Source organism: Hyla sarda, chromosome 4 (genome assembly GCF_029499605.1).
Source record: "Hyla sarda isolate aHylSar1 chromosome 4, aHylSar1.hap1, whole genome shotgun sequence".
Taxonomy (NCBI): Eukaryota; Metazoa; Chordata; class Amphibia; order Anura; family Hylidae; genus Hyla; species Hyla sarda.
Window position 1 is genome coordinate 408,299,402 of NC_079192.1, and position 14,117 is coordinate 408,313,518.

At 43.4% G+C, this 14,117-nt stretch overlaps 1 protein-coding gene across 7 annotated transcripts in view; it reads right to left on the bottom strand.

Annotated features, from left to right (window-relative positions):
* The window catches only part of ITPR2 (inositol 1,4,5-trisphosphate receptor type 2), a 301,374-nt gene that overhangs the window by 197,536 nt on the left and 89,721 nt on the right, over positions 1 to 14,117 (bottom strand). For all 7 annotated transcript variants that reach the window (XM_056517619.1, XM_056517614.1, XM_056517618.1 and 4 more), the window contains exons 4-9: positions 11,060 to 11,146; positions 10,717 to 10,875; positions 8,175 to 8,273; positions 7,987 to 8,070; positions 7,068 to 7,214; positions 5,489 to 5,584 (exon numbers count right to left, since the gene is read on the bottom strand). In XM_056517619.1, coding sequence (XP_056373594.1) covers positions 5,489 to 5,584; positions 7,068 to 7,214; positions 7,987 to 8,070; positions 8,175 to 8,273; positions 10,717 to 10,875; positions 11,060 to 11,146 — 672 coding nt within the window. The remainder of the gene's footprint in view (positions 1 to 5,488; positions 5,585 to 7,067; positions 7,215 to 7,986; positions 8,071 to 8,174; positions 8,274 to 10,716; positions 10,876 to 11,059; positions 11,147 to 14,117) is intronic.

Here is a 14,117-nt window from a genome sequence, read left to right on the forward strand (position 1 = left end):
CCCATAAATAACATGTTGGTGAGTCTGGGCCGATCTGGAAGCTGCAGAGATATCACATCTCACGATGGGGGTCATAAAAAGTCAGTGGGGGTCGGTGTCAGATGGGCCGTCCGGATCCAGTTCCGATCCCTATAAATAATCCGCCGGATAACAAGCGCAACATTTACTGATGGGTTTTCAGCCTGGGACGTGGTCGTAGTGTGTGACTATACTGACATCTAGTGGTGGGTTTGGGGTACAGCTCATTTTTTTTTCATCTTATATTAGAGGACGGAACAGCCTAAGGTTCCTGAGCATGCTGGGAGCTGTAGTTTTAGCAGGAGAGATAGAGATCCCTTAAAGGGGTACTCCACCCCTAGACATCTTATCCCCTATCCAAAGGATAGGGGATAAGATGTCCGATCGCGGGGGGTCCTGCCGCTGATGACTGGCGATGCGGGGCGGTGCCTTGCGACATCACAGTCAGGCCCCGCTCGTGACATCACAGCCATGCCCCCTCAATGCAAGTCTATGGGAGGGGGCGTGACGCCCCCTCCCATAGACTTGCATTGAGGGGGCATGGCTGTGATGTCACGAGCGGGGCCTGACCGTGACATCACGAGCCTAAGGCGCTGCACCTGACGCTCCAAACAAACACCGGGTGCAGCAGGGAGATCACGGGGGTCCCCATAGGCATCAGACATCAACTTTGGATAGGGGTTAAGATGTCTAGAGGCGGAGTACACCTTTAAAGTAGCACTCAGGGATTTATTATCGCTTATATATTGCAGCGTAGGCTATTGCTAGAGAATAATATAGAGGTTCTTGTGTATGCCTTGTGCTTACCTGTTTCAGCTGATGTGGCAGGCGTGGAGTTTTCAGCCACGCTAATTTCTATTCCTATTCACTGAAATGATTTCCTAATGCTGCCTACATCTGCCATGCTTTGCAGAGAGAGGGGGTGGAGTCTGATCACTGCACCTGGTAATATAATTAGGCTGCTGGTGCTGGAGGTCACTCAGGTGAACTGATTAGACTCATAAGTGGGGTTGGGGGGCAGTTCACATTATGTACAGTTTTGATGCGCTTTTTTTTAATTCAAAATGCACTTAATTTTGAATAATATTGTCATAAGGAGAAAGGGATTTGACCAATGTTATTGATGTATTTTTCCAAAATCGCAATATAAAACCACATGTTTTACTATGACAATTAAAGTAAAATTTTTGCAAAATTTTGGGAAAATTAGGGCAAAAACTGAAAAACTGCTGCAAAAAAATGCAATGAGTGAACACAGCCTCAGGAGAGGGCTATAAGTATAATAAATCCTGACCTCATAGAGATAGCAGCAGTATACAGATAGAGCTGGAGGGGAGGTATATAACTACTATATATCCTGATCTCAGAGATAGCAGCAGTATACAGATAGAGCTGGAGGGGAGGTGCATAACTACTATATATCCTGATCCCATAGAGATAGTAGCAGGATAGAGATAGAGCTGGAGGGGAGGTGTATAACTACTATATATCCTGATCCCATAGAGATAGCAGCAGTATACAGATAGAGCTGGAGGGGAGGTGTATAACTACTATATATCCTGATCCCACAGAGATAGCAGCAGTATACAGATAGAGCTGGAGGGGAGGTGTATAATTACTTTAGATCCTGATCCAGTAGAGATATCAGCAGTATACAGATAGAGCTGGAGGGGAGGTGTATAATTACTATATATCCTTATCCCATAGAGATAGCAGTAGTATATAGATAGAGCTGGGGGGAGGTATATAACTACTATATATCCTGATCTCAGAGATAGCAGCAGTATACAGATAGAGCTGGAGGGGAGGTGCATAACTACTATATATTCTGATCCCACAGAGATAGCAGCAGTATACAGATAGAGCTGAAGGGGAGGTGTATAACTACTATATATCCTGATCCCATAGAGATAGCAGCAGTATACAGATAGAGCTGGAGGAGAGGTGTATTGCTACCATTTATCCTGATCCCATAGAGATAGCAGCAGTATACAGATAGAGCTGGAGGGAAGGTGCATAACTACTATATATCCTGATTTCATAGAGATAGAAGCAGCAGTATACAGATAGAGCTGGAGGGGAGGTGTATAACTACTATATATCCTGATCCCATAGATATAGCAGCAGTATACAGATAGAGCTGGAGGGGAGGTGTATAACTACTATATATCCTGATTCCATAGAGATAGCAGCAGCAGTATACAGATAGAGCTGGAGGGGAGGTGTAAAACTACTATATATCCTGATCCCATAGAGATAGCAGCAGTATACAGATAGAGCTGGAGGGGAGGTGTATAACTACTATACATCCTGATCCCTATTCTGCAGGATTCGCAGCCAAGATATTTCCGGTTTTATGTCACATGACCATAGTCCATGTACCTGGTGAGACAGTGCGGTGTTTCTCTCGCTCTTTCTTTCCCAGTATTTGTCATTTCATGATCATTTTTCCTCCATAGACCATATTGGTGGTAAAATCTCATTACCTGCAAACTGCTTTTTCACCATTAGGTGGAGCTAGAAGGCTGACAAATTTCATTCTTAACGTCACAGAATAAGGTTGTTGGTTAAAATGACCAGTGTTTCCCAACCGGTGTTCCTCCAGCTGTTGCAAAACTAAAACTCCCAGCATGCCCGGACAGCCTTTGGCTGTCCGGGCATGCTGAGAGTTGTAGTTTTGCAACAGCTGGAGGCACACTGGTTGGGAAACACTGCCCTAGGGGAAGGGCTGTCATCTAAGCAGATCGGGAATTAAATTTGTGGGTGCACCTAACGCAGCTAGGCCCTAATAGCAGGGTCAGGTCAATGTGCCCTCATAACAGTCTACACTGAAAGTGTCCTCATAACAGTGCCAGTCTACACTGAAAGTGTCCTCATAGCAGTGCCAGTCTACACTGAAAGTGTCCTCATAACAGTGCCAGTCTACACTGAAAGTGTCCTCATAACAGGACCAGTCTACACTGAAAGTGTCCTTATAACAGGACCAGTCTACACTGAAAGTGTCCTCATAACAGTGCCAGTCTACACTGAAAGTGTCCTCATAACAGTGCCAGTCTACAATGAAAGTGTCCTCATAACAGTGCCAGTCTACACTGAAAGTGTCCTCATAACAGTGCCAGTCTACACTGAAAGTGTCCTCATAACAGTGCCAGTCTACACTGAAAGTGTCCTCATAAACAGGACCAGTCTACACTGAAAGTGTCCTTATAACAGGACCAGTCTACACTGAAAGTGTCCTCATAACAGTGCCAGTCTACAATGAAAGTGTCCTCATAACAGTGCCAGTCTACAATGAAAGTGTCCTCATAACAGTGCCAGTCTACAATGAAAGTTTCCTCATAACAGTGCCAGTCTACACTGAAAGTGTCCTCATAACAGGACCAGTCTACACTGAAAGTGTCCTCATAACAGTGCCAGTCTACAATGAAAGTGTCCTCATAACAGTGCCAGTCTAAACTGAAAGTGTCCTCATAACAGGACCAGGTCAAAGTGTCCTCATAACAGTGCCAGTCTACACTGAAAGTGTCCTCATAACAGGACCAGGTCAAAGTGCCCTCATAACAGTCTACACTGAAAGTGTCCTCATAACAGGACCAGGTCAAAGTGCCCTCATAACAGGACCAGTCTACAATGAAAGTGTCCTCATAACAGGACAAGGTCAAAGTGTCCTCATAACAGGACCAGGTCAAAGTGTCCTCATAACAGGACCAGGTCAAAGTGTCCTCATAACAGGACCAGGTCAAAGTGTCCTCATAACAGGACCAGGTCAAAGTGTCCTCATAACAGGACCAGGTCAAAGTGCCCTCATAACAGGACCAGGTCAAAGTGTCCTCATAACAGGACCAGGTCAAAGTGCCCTCATAACAGGACCAGGTCAAAGTGCCCTCATAACAGGACCAGGTCAAAGTGCCCTCATAACAGTGCCAATCTACACTGAAAAAGTGCCCAAACACTAAGGCCAGGAAAAAGTGCCCCAAGAACAGGGCCAGGTCAAAATGCACTTATAACAAGGCCAGGTCAAGGTGCCCCCAAAATGGTGTCAGTCTACATTGAGAAAGTGATTCTAACAACAGGGCCAGGTAAAAGTGCCTCCATAACAGGGTCAGGTCAAAGTGCCCTCATAATGGTGCCAGCCTACACTGACAGCCAAAGTGTCACCATACTAAGTTATAAACAGTGACAGGCTTTAACAATGGCAGCCACAGTAACCCCATAACAGAGCCAAGATTAGTATCTCAACAATAAAACACCCAGCTCCCTCCCTATTGACTGCCCCAGTGTACCCCCATAACAGCAACAGCCACAGAGCCCCCATAATCAGTCATTTTAGGCTATAGTATTAAAGGGGTACTCCGCTGGAAAACTTTTTTTTTTAATCAACTGGTGCCAGAAAGTTAAACAGATTTGTAAATAACTTCTATTTAGAAATGTTCATCCTTCCAGTACTTATCAGCTGCTGTATACTACAGAGGAAATTCTTTTGTTTTTGAATTTCCTTTCTGTCTGACCACAGTGCTCTCTGCTGACACCTCTATCCATTTTGGGAAATGTCCAAAGTAGGAGCAAATCCCCATAGCAAACCTCTCCTGCTCCGCACAGTTCCTAAAATGGAAAGAGATGTCAGCAGAGAGCACTGTAGTCAGACAGAAAGGAAATTCAAAAAGAAAAGAACTTCCTGTGGAGCATACAGCAGCTGATAAGTACTGGAAGGATGAAGATTTTTGAATAGAAGTAATTTACAAATCTGTCTAACTTTCTGGCACAAGTTGAATAAAAAATAAAAATAAAAACACTTTTTTCCAGGGGAGTACCCATTTAATCAATGGGATGATTTACAACAATCTCCAGTGGTCACCTCAATAGCTGAAACCTTTATATCCACCCTTTGAGACTCCCGCACTATTATAAGCTTTGTGTATTAGGGTTACTGTCCCTTTAAATTCAGTCCCTTAGCTTTGCCCCTCCCCATTCCCAGGTTCCCTAAATGCAAATGTAGAGCGTCAGCGGGGCCGCGCCTGGCATTGGTCCAGGGTAGTCAGCGCTCGGCCAACAAGCCGGGGTAACGCTCTGTGACATTGAGAAACTTTCCACGCATCTCCTGTAAAGAGACGGGGGGCAGCGCGGAGGACGCCGGAACAAACAGACCATTGTGCCGCAGCGAGACGAGGCGCAAATGTGAGAACTGCAGCAAAAACATCATAAAAAAACCTAATAATATAGATTATAATCGCTCCGCAGAGCAGAGTGTGAACATGTGTAGAGGTCTCTGCTTCTTCCTTAACACCACTGTTTCCCAACCAGGGTGCCTCCAGCTGTTGCGAAACTATAACTCCCAGCATGCCCGGACAGCCGTTGGCTGTCCGGGCATGCTGGGAGTTGTAGTTTTGCAACAGCTGGAGGCACCCTGGTTGGGAAACGCTGCTTTAGGCAGTAGTGAGTGAGAATGTATATAAGGGGCGTTAAGTCTCACCTCTGCTGCCAGGTAATTCCCGGTGGCCAAGTGCTTAAACCGAAATAAACTGTTCCACTGTCCGGCGCCTCCACGGCAAGGGTCATGGTGAACGACCTACCGAATAAAATATAACATACATTACATTACTTATCCTGTACTGATCCTGAGTTATATCCTGTATTATACTCCAGAGCTGTACTCACTATTCTGCTGGTGAGGTCACTGTGTACATACATTACATTACTTATCCTGTACTGATCCTGAGTTATATCCTGTATTATACTCCAGAGCTGTACTCACTATTCTGCTGGTGAGGTCACTGTGTACATACATTACATTACTTATCCTGTACTGATCCTGAGTTATATCCTGTATTATACTCCAGAGCTGTACTCACTATTCTGCTGGTGAGGTCACTGTGTACATACATTACATTACTTATCCTGTACTGATCCTGAGTTATATCCTGTATTATACCCCAGAGCTGCACTCACTATTCTGCTGGTGAGATCACTGTGTACATACATTACATTACTTATCCTGTACTGATCCTGAGTTATATCCTGTATTATACCCCAGAGCTGTACTCACAATTCTACTGGTGGGGTCACTGTGTACATACATTACATTACTTATCCTGTACTGATCCTGAGTTATATCCTGTCTTATACTCCAGAGCTGTACTCACTATTCTGCTGGTGGGGTCACTGTGTACATACATTACATTACTTATCCTGTACTGATCCTGAGTTATATCCTGTATTATACTGCAGAGCTGTACTCACTATTCTGCTGGTGGGGTCACTGTGTACATACATTACATTACTTATCCTGTACTGATCCTGAGTTGTATTCTGTATTATACTGCAGAGCTGCACTCACTATTCTGCTGGTGAGGTCACTGTGTACATACATTACATTACTTATCCTGTACTGATGCTGAGTTCTATCCTGTATTATACTCCAGAGCTGTACTCACTATTCTGCTGGTGGGGTCACTGTGTACATACATTACATTACTTATCCTGTACTGATCCTGAGTTATATCCTGTATTATACTCCAGAGCTGTACTCACTATTCTGCTGGTGGGGTCACTGTGTACATACATTACATTACTTATCCTGTACTGATCCTGAGTTATATCCTGTATTATACTCCAGAGCTGTACTCACTATTCTGCTGGTGAGGTCACTGTGCACATACATTACATTACTTATCCTGTACTGATCCTGACTTATATCCTGTATTATAAACCAGAGCTGTACTCACTATTCTGCTGGTGAGGTCACTGTGTACATACATTACATTACTTATCCTGTACTGATCCTGAGTTATATCCTGTATTATACTCTAGAGCTGTACTCACTATTCTGCTGGTGGAGTCACTGTGTACATACATTACATTACTTATCCTGTCCTGATCCTGAGTTATATCCTGTATTATACTCCAGAGCTGTACTCACTATTCTGCTGGTGAGGTCACTGTGCACATACATTACATTACTAATCCTGTACTGATCCTGACTTATATCCTGTATTATACACCAGAGCTGTACTCACTATTCTGCTGGTGAGGTCACTGTGTACATACATTACCTCTATTTCCCATAAGGCTTTGGAGCTCGTTGCAGACGTGGCTGACTGGCGCAGCGTGGTCCTCAGGAAGATGTGCTGCTTCTTCTCATATTCGTCACACGTCAGAAACTTCTCCTGTTCCGCATGGAATAATCTGACCACATCCCCCTGCGAGGAACAACAGAGCACAAGGTATAATGCTCCACAATTACCCTACACCACAAAGTCATAAAATGACCTCCTATACACTCTGTAGACGAGTAGACATCATTACCGCTCTTTTTCCTTAGACCACCAGGGAATAAAATAAGAATCCATCTTGTACATTAGACCACCAGGAATTATTTTTCTCTTCCACCCTAGACCACCAGGGAATAAAATAATCCATACTAAAATACACCCATCCCTTTCCTAAAATACTCTGTGTAGGGTATCCTGCTCCTTTAACTCTGGTACTCTCAGTCGGTAACACTATCGATTGCTGAAGAACACTGTAGCCACTGGAGGGCCCTGTTCCATGGAGGTGAATAGGAGTTTCTGTTACGTTGATGGCTGGAAACATCATGATGTTACATCCCGGACGAGCCCCCAAGTGTCCCCCAGGGAATAAAATAATCCATCTTGTATACTAGACCACCAGGGATTATCTTTCTCTTCCACCCTAGACAACCAAGGAATCCAGTATGAAACCATCATTCTACCGTAGAAGACCAAGGCCACCAGAGCTAGTGGCATTAACCCTTCCACTACCTTACAAGTTATAGTTAGTCTGATATTATATTTTCTCATAGGGGGAGATTTCTCAAAACCGGTCCAGAGGAAAAGCTGCTGAGTTGCCTATAGCAACCAATCAGATCGCTGCTTTTATTTTTTAAAAGGCCTCTAAAAATAAAAAACTATTTGACACTATTGACTGATAGGGTTCGGTCGGGATACTCACCCCCTTCAGAACGTCGTCCCTGTAATCACTGTATTTCATAAATAAGGCAACTTTCCAGCTGGTGTTACAGTTCACAGCGTTCACCTAAGACATAAAGAAATAAGGGGGGGGGGGGGGCACATAGTTATCAAATGTTACATATGTAATATTATGATCTCTTATTCTCAAGATAGCCGGCACCAAGTTACCTCTTTGCAGCCAGGATTGTCCAGAAGTTCTATATTACTGGCGTGAAGTGGCTGCCCAGCGTTTACTGGCATCAGGACCACCTTATCTCCTACCACAACCTGAGAATCGGAAATAAAAATTGTAAACATTGATTGCTGGTTACATCCCGGACGAGCCCCCAAGTGCCACCATATCATTGAAGATATATCCCGGACAAACCCCTCAGTGTCACCACATCCTCAGTGTTATATCCCAGGCAAACCCCCAAGTGTCACCACATCATCGATGTTATATCCCGGATAAACCCCCAAGTGTCACCACATCATCGATGTTACATCCTGATAAACCCACAAGTGTCACCACATTATAGATGTTATATCCCAGATAAACCCCGAAGTGTCACCACATCATCGATGTTACATCCTGGATAAACTCCCAAGTGACACCACATCATCAATGTTATATCCCAGACAAACCCCCAAGTGTCACCACATCATCGATGTTATATCTCGGATAAACCCCCAAGTGTCACCACATCATCGATGTTACATCCCAGATAAACCCCCAAGTGTCACCACATTATAGATGTTATATCCCGGATAAACCCCCAAGTGTCACCACATCATTGATGTTACATCCTGGATAAACTCCCAAGTGACACCACATCATCAATGTTATATCCCAGACAAACCCCCAAGTGTCACCACATCATCGATGTTACATCCCAGATAAACCCCCAAGTGTCACAGCATTATCGATGTTATATCCCAAGTAAACTCCCAAGTGCCACCACATCATCAATGTTATATCCCGGATAAACCCCCACGTGTCACCACATCATCAATGTTACATCCTGGATAAACTCCCAAGTGTCATCACATCATCAATGTTACATCCTGGATAAACTCCCAAGTGACACCACATCATCAATGTTATATCCCAGACAAACCCCCAAGTGTCACCACATCATCGATGTTATATCTCGGATAAACCCCCAAGTGTCATCACATCATCGATGTTACATGCCGGATAAACTCCCAAGTGACACCACATCATCAATGTTATATCCCGGATAAACCCCCACGTGTCACCACATCATCGATGTTACATCCTGGATAAACTCCTAAGTGTCATCACATCATCAATGTTACATCCTGGATAAACTCTCAAGTGTCACAGCATTATCGATGTTATATCCCAAGTAAACTCCCAAGTGCCACCACATCCTCAATGTTATATCCCGGATAAACCCCCACGTGTCACCACATCATCGATGTTACATCCTGGATAAACTCCTAAGTGTCATCACATCATCAATGTTACATCCTGGATAAACTCTCAAGTGTCATCACATCATCGATGTTATATCCCGGATAAACTCCCAAGTGTAATCACATCATCAATGTTATATCCCAGGCAAACCCCCAAGTGTCACCACATCATCGATGTTATATCCTGGACAAACCCCTCAGTGTCACCACATCATCAATGTTATATCCCAGGCAAACCCCCAAGTGACACCACATCATCAATTTTACATCCCAGACAAACCCCCAAGTGCCATCACATCATCGATGTTACATCCCGGATAAACTTCCAAGTGCCACCACATCATCAATGTTACGTCCTGGATTAACCCCCAAGTGTCACCACATCATCGATGTTACATCCCGGATAAACCCCCAAGTGTCATCACATCATCGATGTTACATCCCGGATTAACCCCCAAGTGTGATCACATCATCGATGTTATATCCCGGATAAACCCCCAAGTGTCATCACATCATCGATGTTACATCCCGGATAAACCCCCAAGTGTCACCACATCATCGATGTTACATCCCAGATAAACCCCCAAGTGACACCACATCATCGATATTATATCACAGGCAAACTCCCAAGTGCCACCACATCATCCATGTTATAACCCAGGCAAACTACCAAGTGTCATCACATCATCGATGTTACATCCCAGATAAACCCCCAAGTGTCATCACATCATCGATGTTACATCCCGGATAAACCCCCAAGTGTCAACACATCAGCGATATTATATCCCAGGCAAACTCCCAAGTGCCACCACATCATCGATGTTACATCCCGGATAAACCCCCAAGTGTCAACACATCATCGATATTATATCCCAGGCAAACTTCCAAGTGCCACCACATCATCGATGTTACATCCCAGACAAACCCCCAAGTGTCATCACCTCATTGATGTTACATCCCGGATAAGACCCCAAGTGTCATCACATCCTCAATGTTATATCCCTGACAAACCCCCAAGTGTCATCACATCATCGATGTTACATCCTGGATAAACCCCCAAGTATCATCACATCGTCATAGTTACATCCCAGACAAACCCCCAAGTGTCATCACATCATCAATGTTATATCCCTGACAAACCCCCAAGTCTCATCACATCATCGATGTTACATCCTGGATAAACCCCCAAGTGTCATCACATCGTCATAGTTACATCCCAGACAAACCCCCAAGTGTCATCACATCATCAATGTTATTTTCCTGACAAACACCCAAGTGCCCAAAAACCCACGTTGTCTCCTTCGCTCCGGAGCTTCCAGAAGGGCTGAATGTAGAACCAGGAGCCCTCGTTCCCAGCTGCGTCCAGGGAGACACGCATGGCGTTCTTTTCCAGCAGGGCCGGCAGTCTCTTATTGACGGTGAGGTATTTGTTACTTTTGATGTGGAGTAACTGTTGGAAAAAAGGTATAAAACGGAATTACCAAGTGGAAGAACTACATATAACAGAGTGTATAGTGAGTTTCTGTTCATTGAGACCACCAATGTTAGGTAGACTTCCTAAAATTGTCAACATCTTTGGTGATAGAGTGATATGTGACGTCGTTTGATGTCTGATCTGCTGCGCTGGATCTCACCTGTATAACATTGCTGTATTTGACAATTTCTCCCAGGAGTTTTCTGTTCTCAGACTCATTTTGTTTCTGCTCCATTTCGGCTGCATGCTGTGAGAATACAAGGATACAGAGTCACTACCACAGATAGCGTATATGAATGAGCGATACCCTCTGAGAACAGTCTACATCTAATGTAACGGACCTCAAGGGGCTCCATCTACTACAGTATTCTCAGTCTATAATCTTCCACAAAATATACATCTCTGTCCTAAAATACTGCGTATCCTGCTCCTGCAACTCTGTTACTCTCAGTCGGTGACCACAAAATCAACACCATCCAGTCCTGAAGAACGCTGTAGCCACTGGAGGACCCTGGAGGTGAATAGTAAATACTGTTACACTGATGGCTGGACACGTCATGATGTTACATCCCGGACGAGCCCCCGAGTGTCCATAAAACCCACATTATCTCCTTTGCTCCAGAAGGGTTCGATGTATTTGTGGGAAAGTTTGAAGCCCACAAATTGTCCCACAAAGGGGTGAAGAGCCTGTAAAGCTGGTTTTATATTCTCTGTATGAACTGAGGTGGTTTATGTTGTTTTGATGATGGAATTTATGGAGATCTGCATAAGCAGGGGCGGGTTTATATTGCCTTGAGGGTGGGGCTTAGGTTGCCTTGCACATGAGGCTGTGGCCTATGCAGATTTGCATAAGCAGAGGCATTTTTTGTTGTTCTATAGGTGAGGTTTATGTACATTTACATAAGCAGAGGCGGGTTACATTGATTTGAGGGTAGGATTATCTAGATTTGAATAAACCAAGGGGAATTTTATACTTTTTTTGAGGGTGAAATTTACACAGATTTCAATAAAACAGGTGGAATTGCTGTTTTGAGGAAGGGGCATGAAATATACTGCTTTGGGGGCATTCCCAGGAGGCACATGGGCATGACCCAGGATTGAGTATCCATTGTCTACATTGTATAATTAGTCTGTAAAAGGGTTTTCTGTCATTTTATGGGATCAAATCAGTGGGTGTCCAAATTCCAAAACCCCTAATAATCAGCCTAACAAAGGAACCATAGAACACTTAAAGGGGGTATTCCGCCCCCTCCATTCATGTCTATTCATGAATGGAAGGGCAGTGGCATGATGTCACTATGGGGCGTGGCCATGATGTCACGTCCCCCTGTTGGGGGCTGCACCGAGATTGCGGGGGTCCCCAGCGGCAGGACCCCTGCGATCATGCATCTTATCCCCTATCCAAAGGATAATGGGGGAGATTTATCAAAACCTGTCCAGAGGAAAAATTGCCCAGTTGCCCATAGCGACCAATCAGATTGCTTCTTTCATTTTGCAGAGGCCTTGTTAAAAATGAAAGAAGCGAGCTGATTGGTTGTTATAGGCAACTGGACAACTTTTCCTTTGCACAGGTTTTGATAAATCTCCCCCAATATGTATAAAACCGGAATACCCCTTTAATAGCACCATGTCCACTTAATTGTTTACAGGGCACAGCGCCATATGTTTTGTAGTGGCTACTCCTGGTATTACAGCTCAGTTCTTTATAAGTGAACGTGATGGGATGAAACTGCAGTATCAGGTTAAAGGGGTATTCCAGGAAAAAACTTTTTTTTTATATATCAACTGGCTTCAGAAAGTTAAACAGATTAGTAAATGACATCTATAAAAAAAAATGTTGATCCTTTCAGTACTTATGAGCTTCTGAAGTTGAGTTGTTCTTTTCTGTCTAAGTGCTCTCTGATGACACCAGTTTTGGGAACTGTCCAGAGTAGAAGCAAATCCCCATAGCAAACCTCTTTAATTCTGTGCAGTTCCCGAGACAAGCAGAGGTGTCAGCAGAGAGCACTGTTGCCAGACAGAAAAGAACAACTCAACTTCAGTAGCTGATAATTATTGGAAGGATTAAGATTTTTTTAATTGAAGTAATTTACAAATCTGTTTAACTTTCTGGAGCCAGTTTTTTTTTCCTGGAATACCCCTTTAAAGATCCATAATACAATCCCAGAGAGTTCATATAATATGTTATATGACACAAAACTGGGACAGCGGTTTTGCAGCTACACAGGAATAAGCATTGTGGCAGCGTGGAAAATGTCACAACTCCCACAGGGTAAAGCTATGACCTACAGACCCCGCGGGCACAATGAGCTTGTATTGTGTCACCTCCCGGAGCAGAGATCATAATCTGATGTACACCGTCTCTGTGCGCCAACAGGAGGAAACACATGGCCCCGGCACCAGCAGTAGATGTCAAGGCAAGAGTCACAGGTCAGCATCATGTATGACCAGAATAACATTATACAACAGGGTATGCTGGGACTTGTAGTTTCACAATAGCTGGAAAGACAGCTAATCTGGCTTTAACCCCTTAAGGACTCAGCCCATTTTGGCCTTAAGGACTCAGACAATTTAATTTTTACGTTTTCATTTTTTCCTCCTCGCCTTCTAAAAATCATAACTCTTTTATATTTTCATCCACAGACTAGTATGAGGGCTTGTTTTTTGCGCGACCAGTTGTCCTTTGTAATGACATCACTCATTATATCATAAAATGTATGGCGCAACCAAAAAACACTATTTTTGTGGGGAAATTAAAACGAAAAACGCAATTTTGCTAATTTTGGAAGGTTTTGTTTTCACGCCGTACAATTTATGGTAAAAATGACATGTGTTCTTTATTCTGAGGGTCAATACGATTAAAATGATACCCATTATTATATACTTTTATATTATTGTTGCACTTAAAAAAATAATCCCTTTATTTTGATGACCTCTAACTTTTTTATTTTTCCGTATAAGCGGCGGTATGGGGGCTCATTTTTTGCGCCATGATCTGTACTTTTTTTTGATACCACATTTGCATATAAAAAACTTTTAATACATTTTTATAATTTTTTTTTAATAAAATGTATTAAAAAAGTAGGAATTTGGGACTTTTTTTATTTTTTTTCGTTCACGCCGTTCACTGTACAGGATCATTAACATTTTATTTTAATAGTTCGGACATTTACGCACGCGGCGATACCAAATATGTCTATAAAAAATGTTTTTTACGC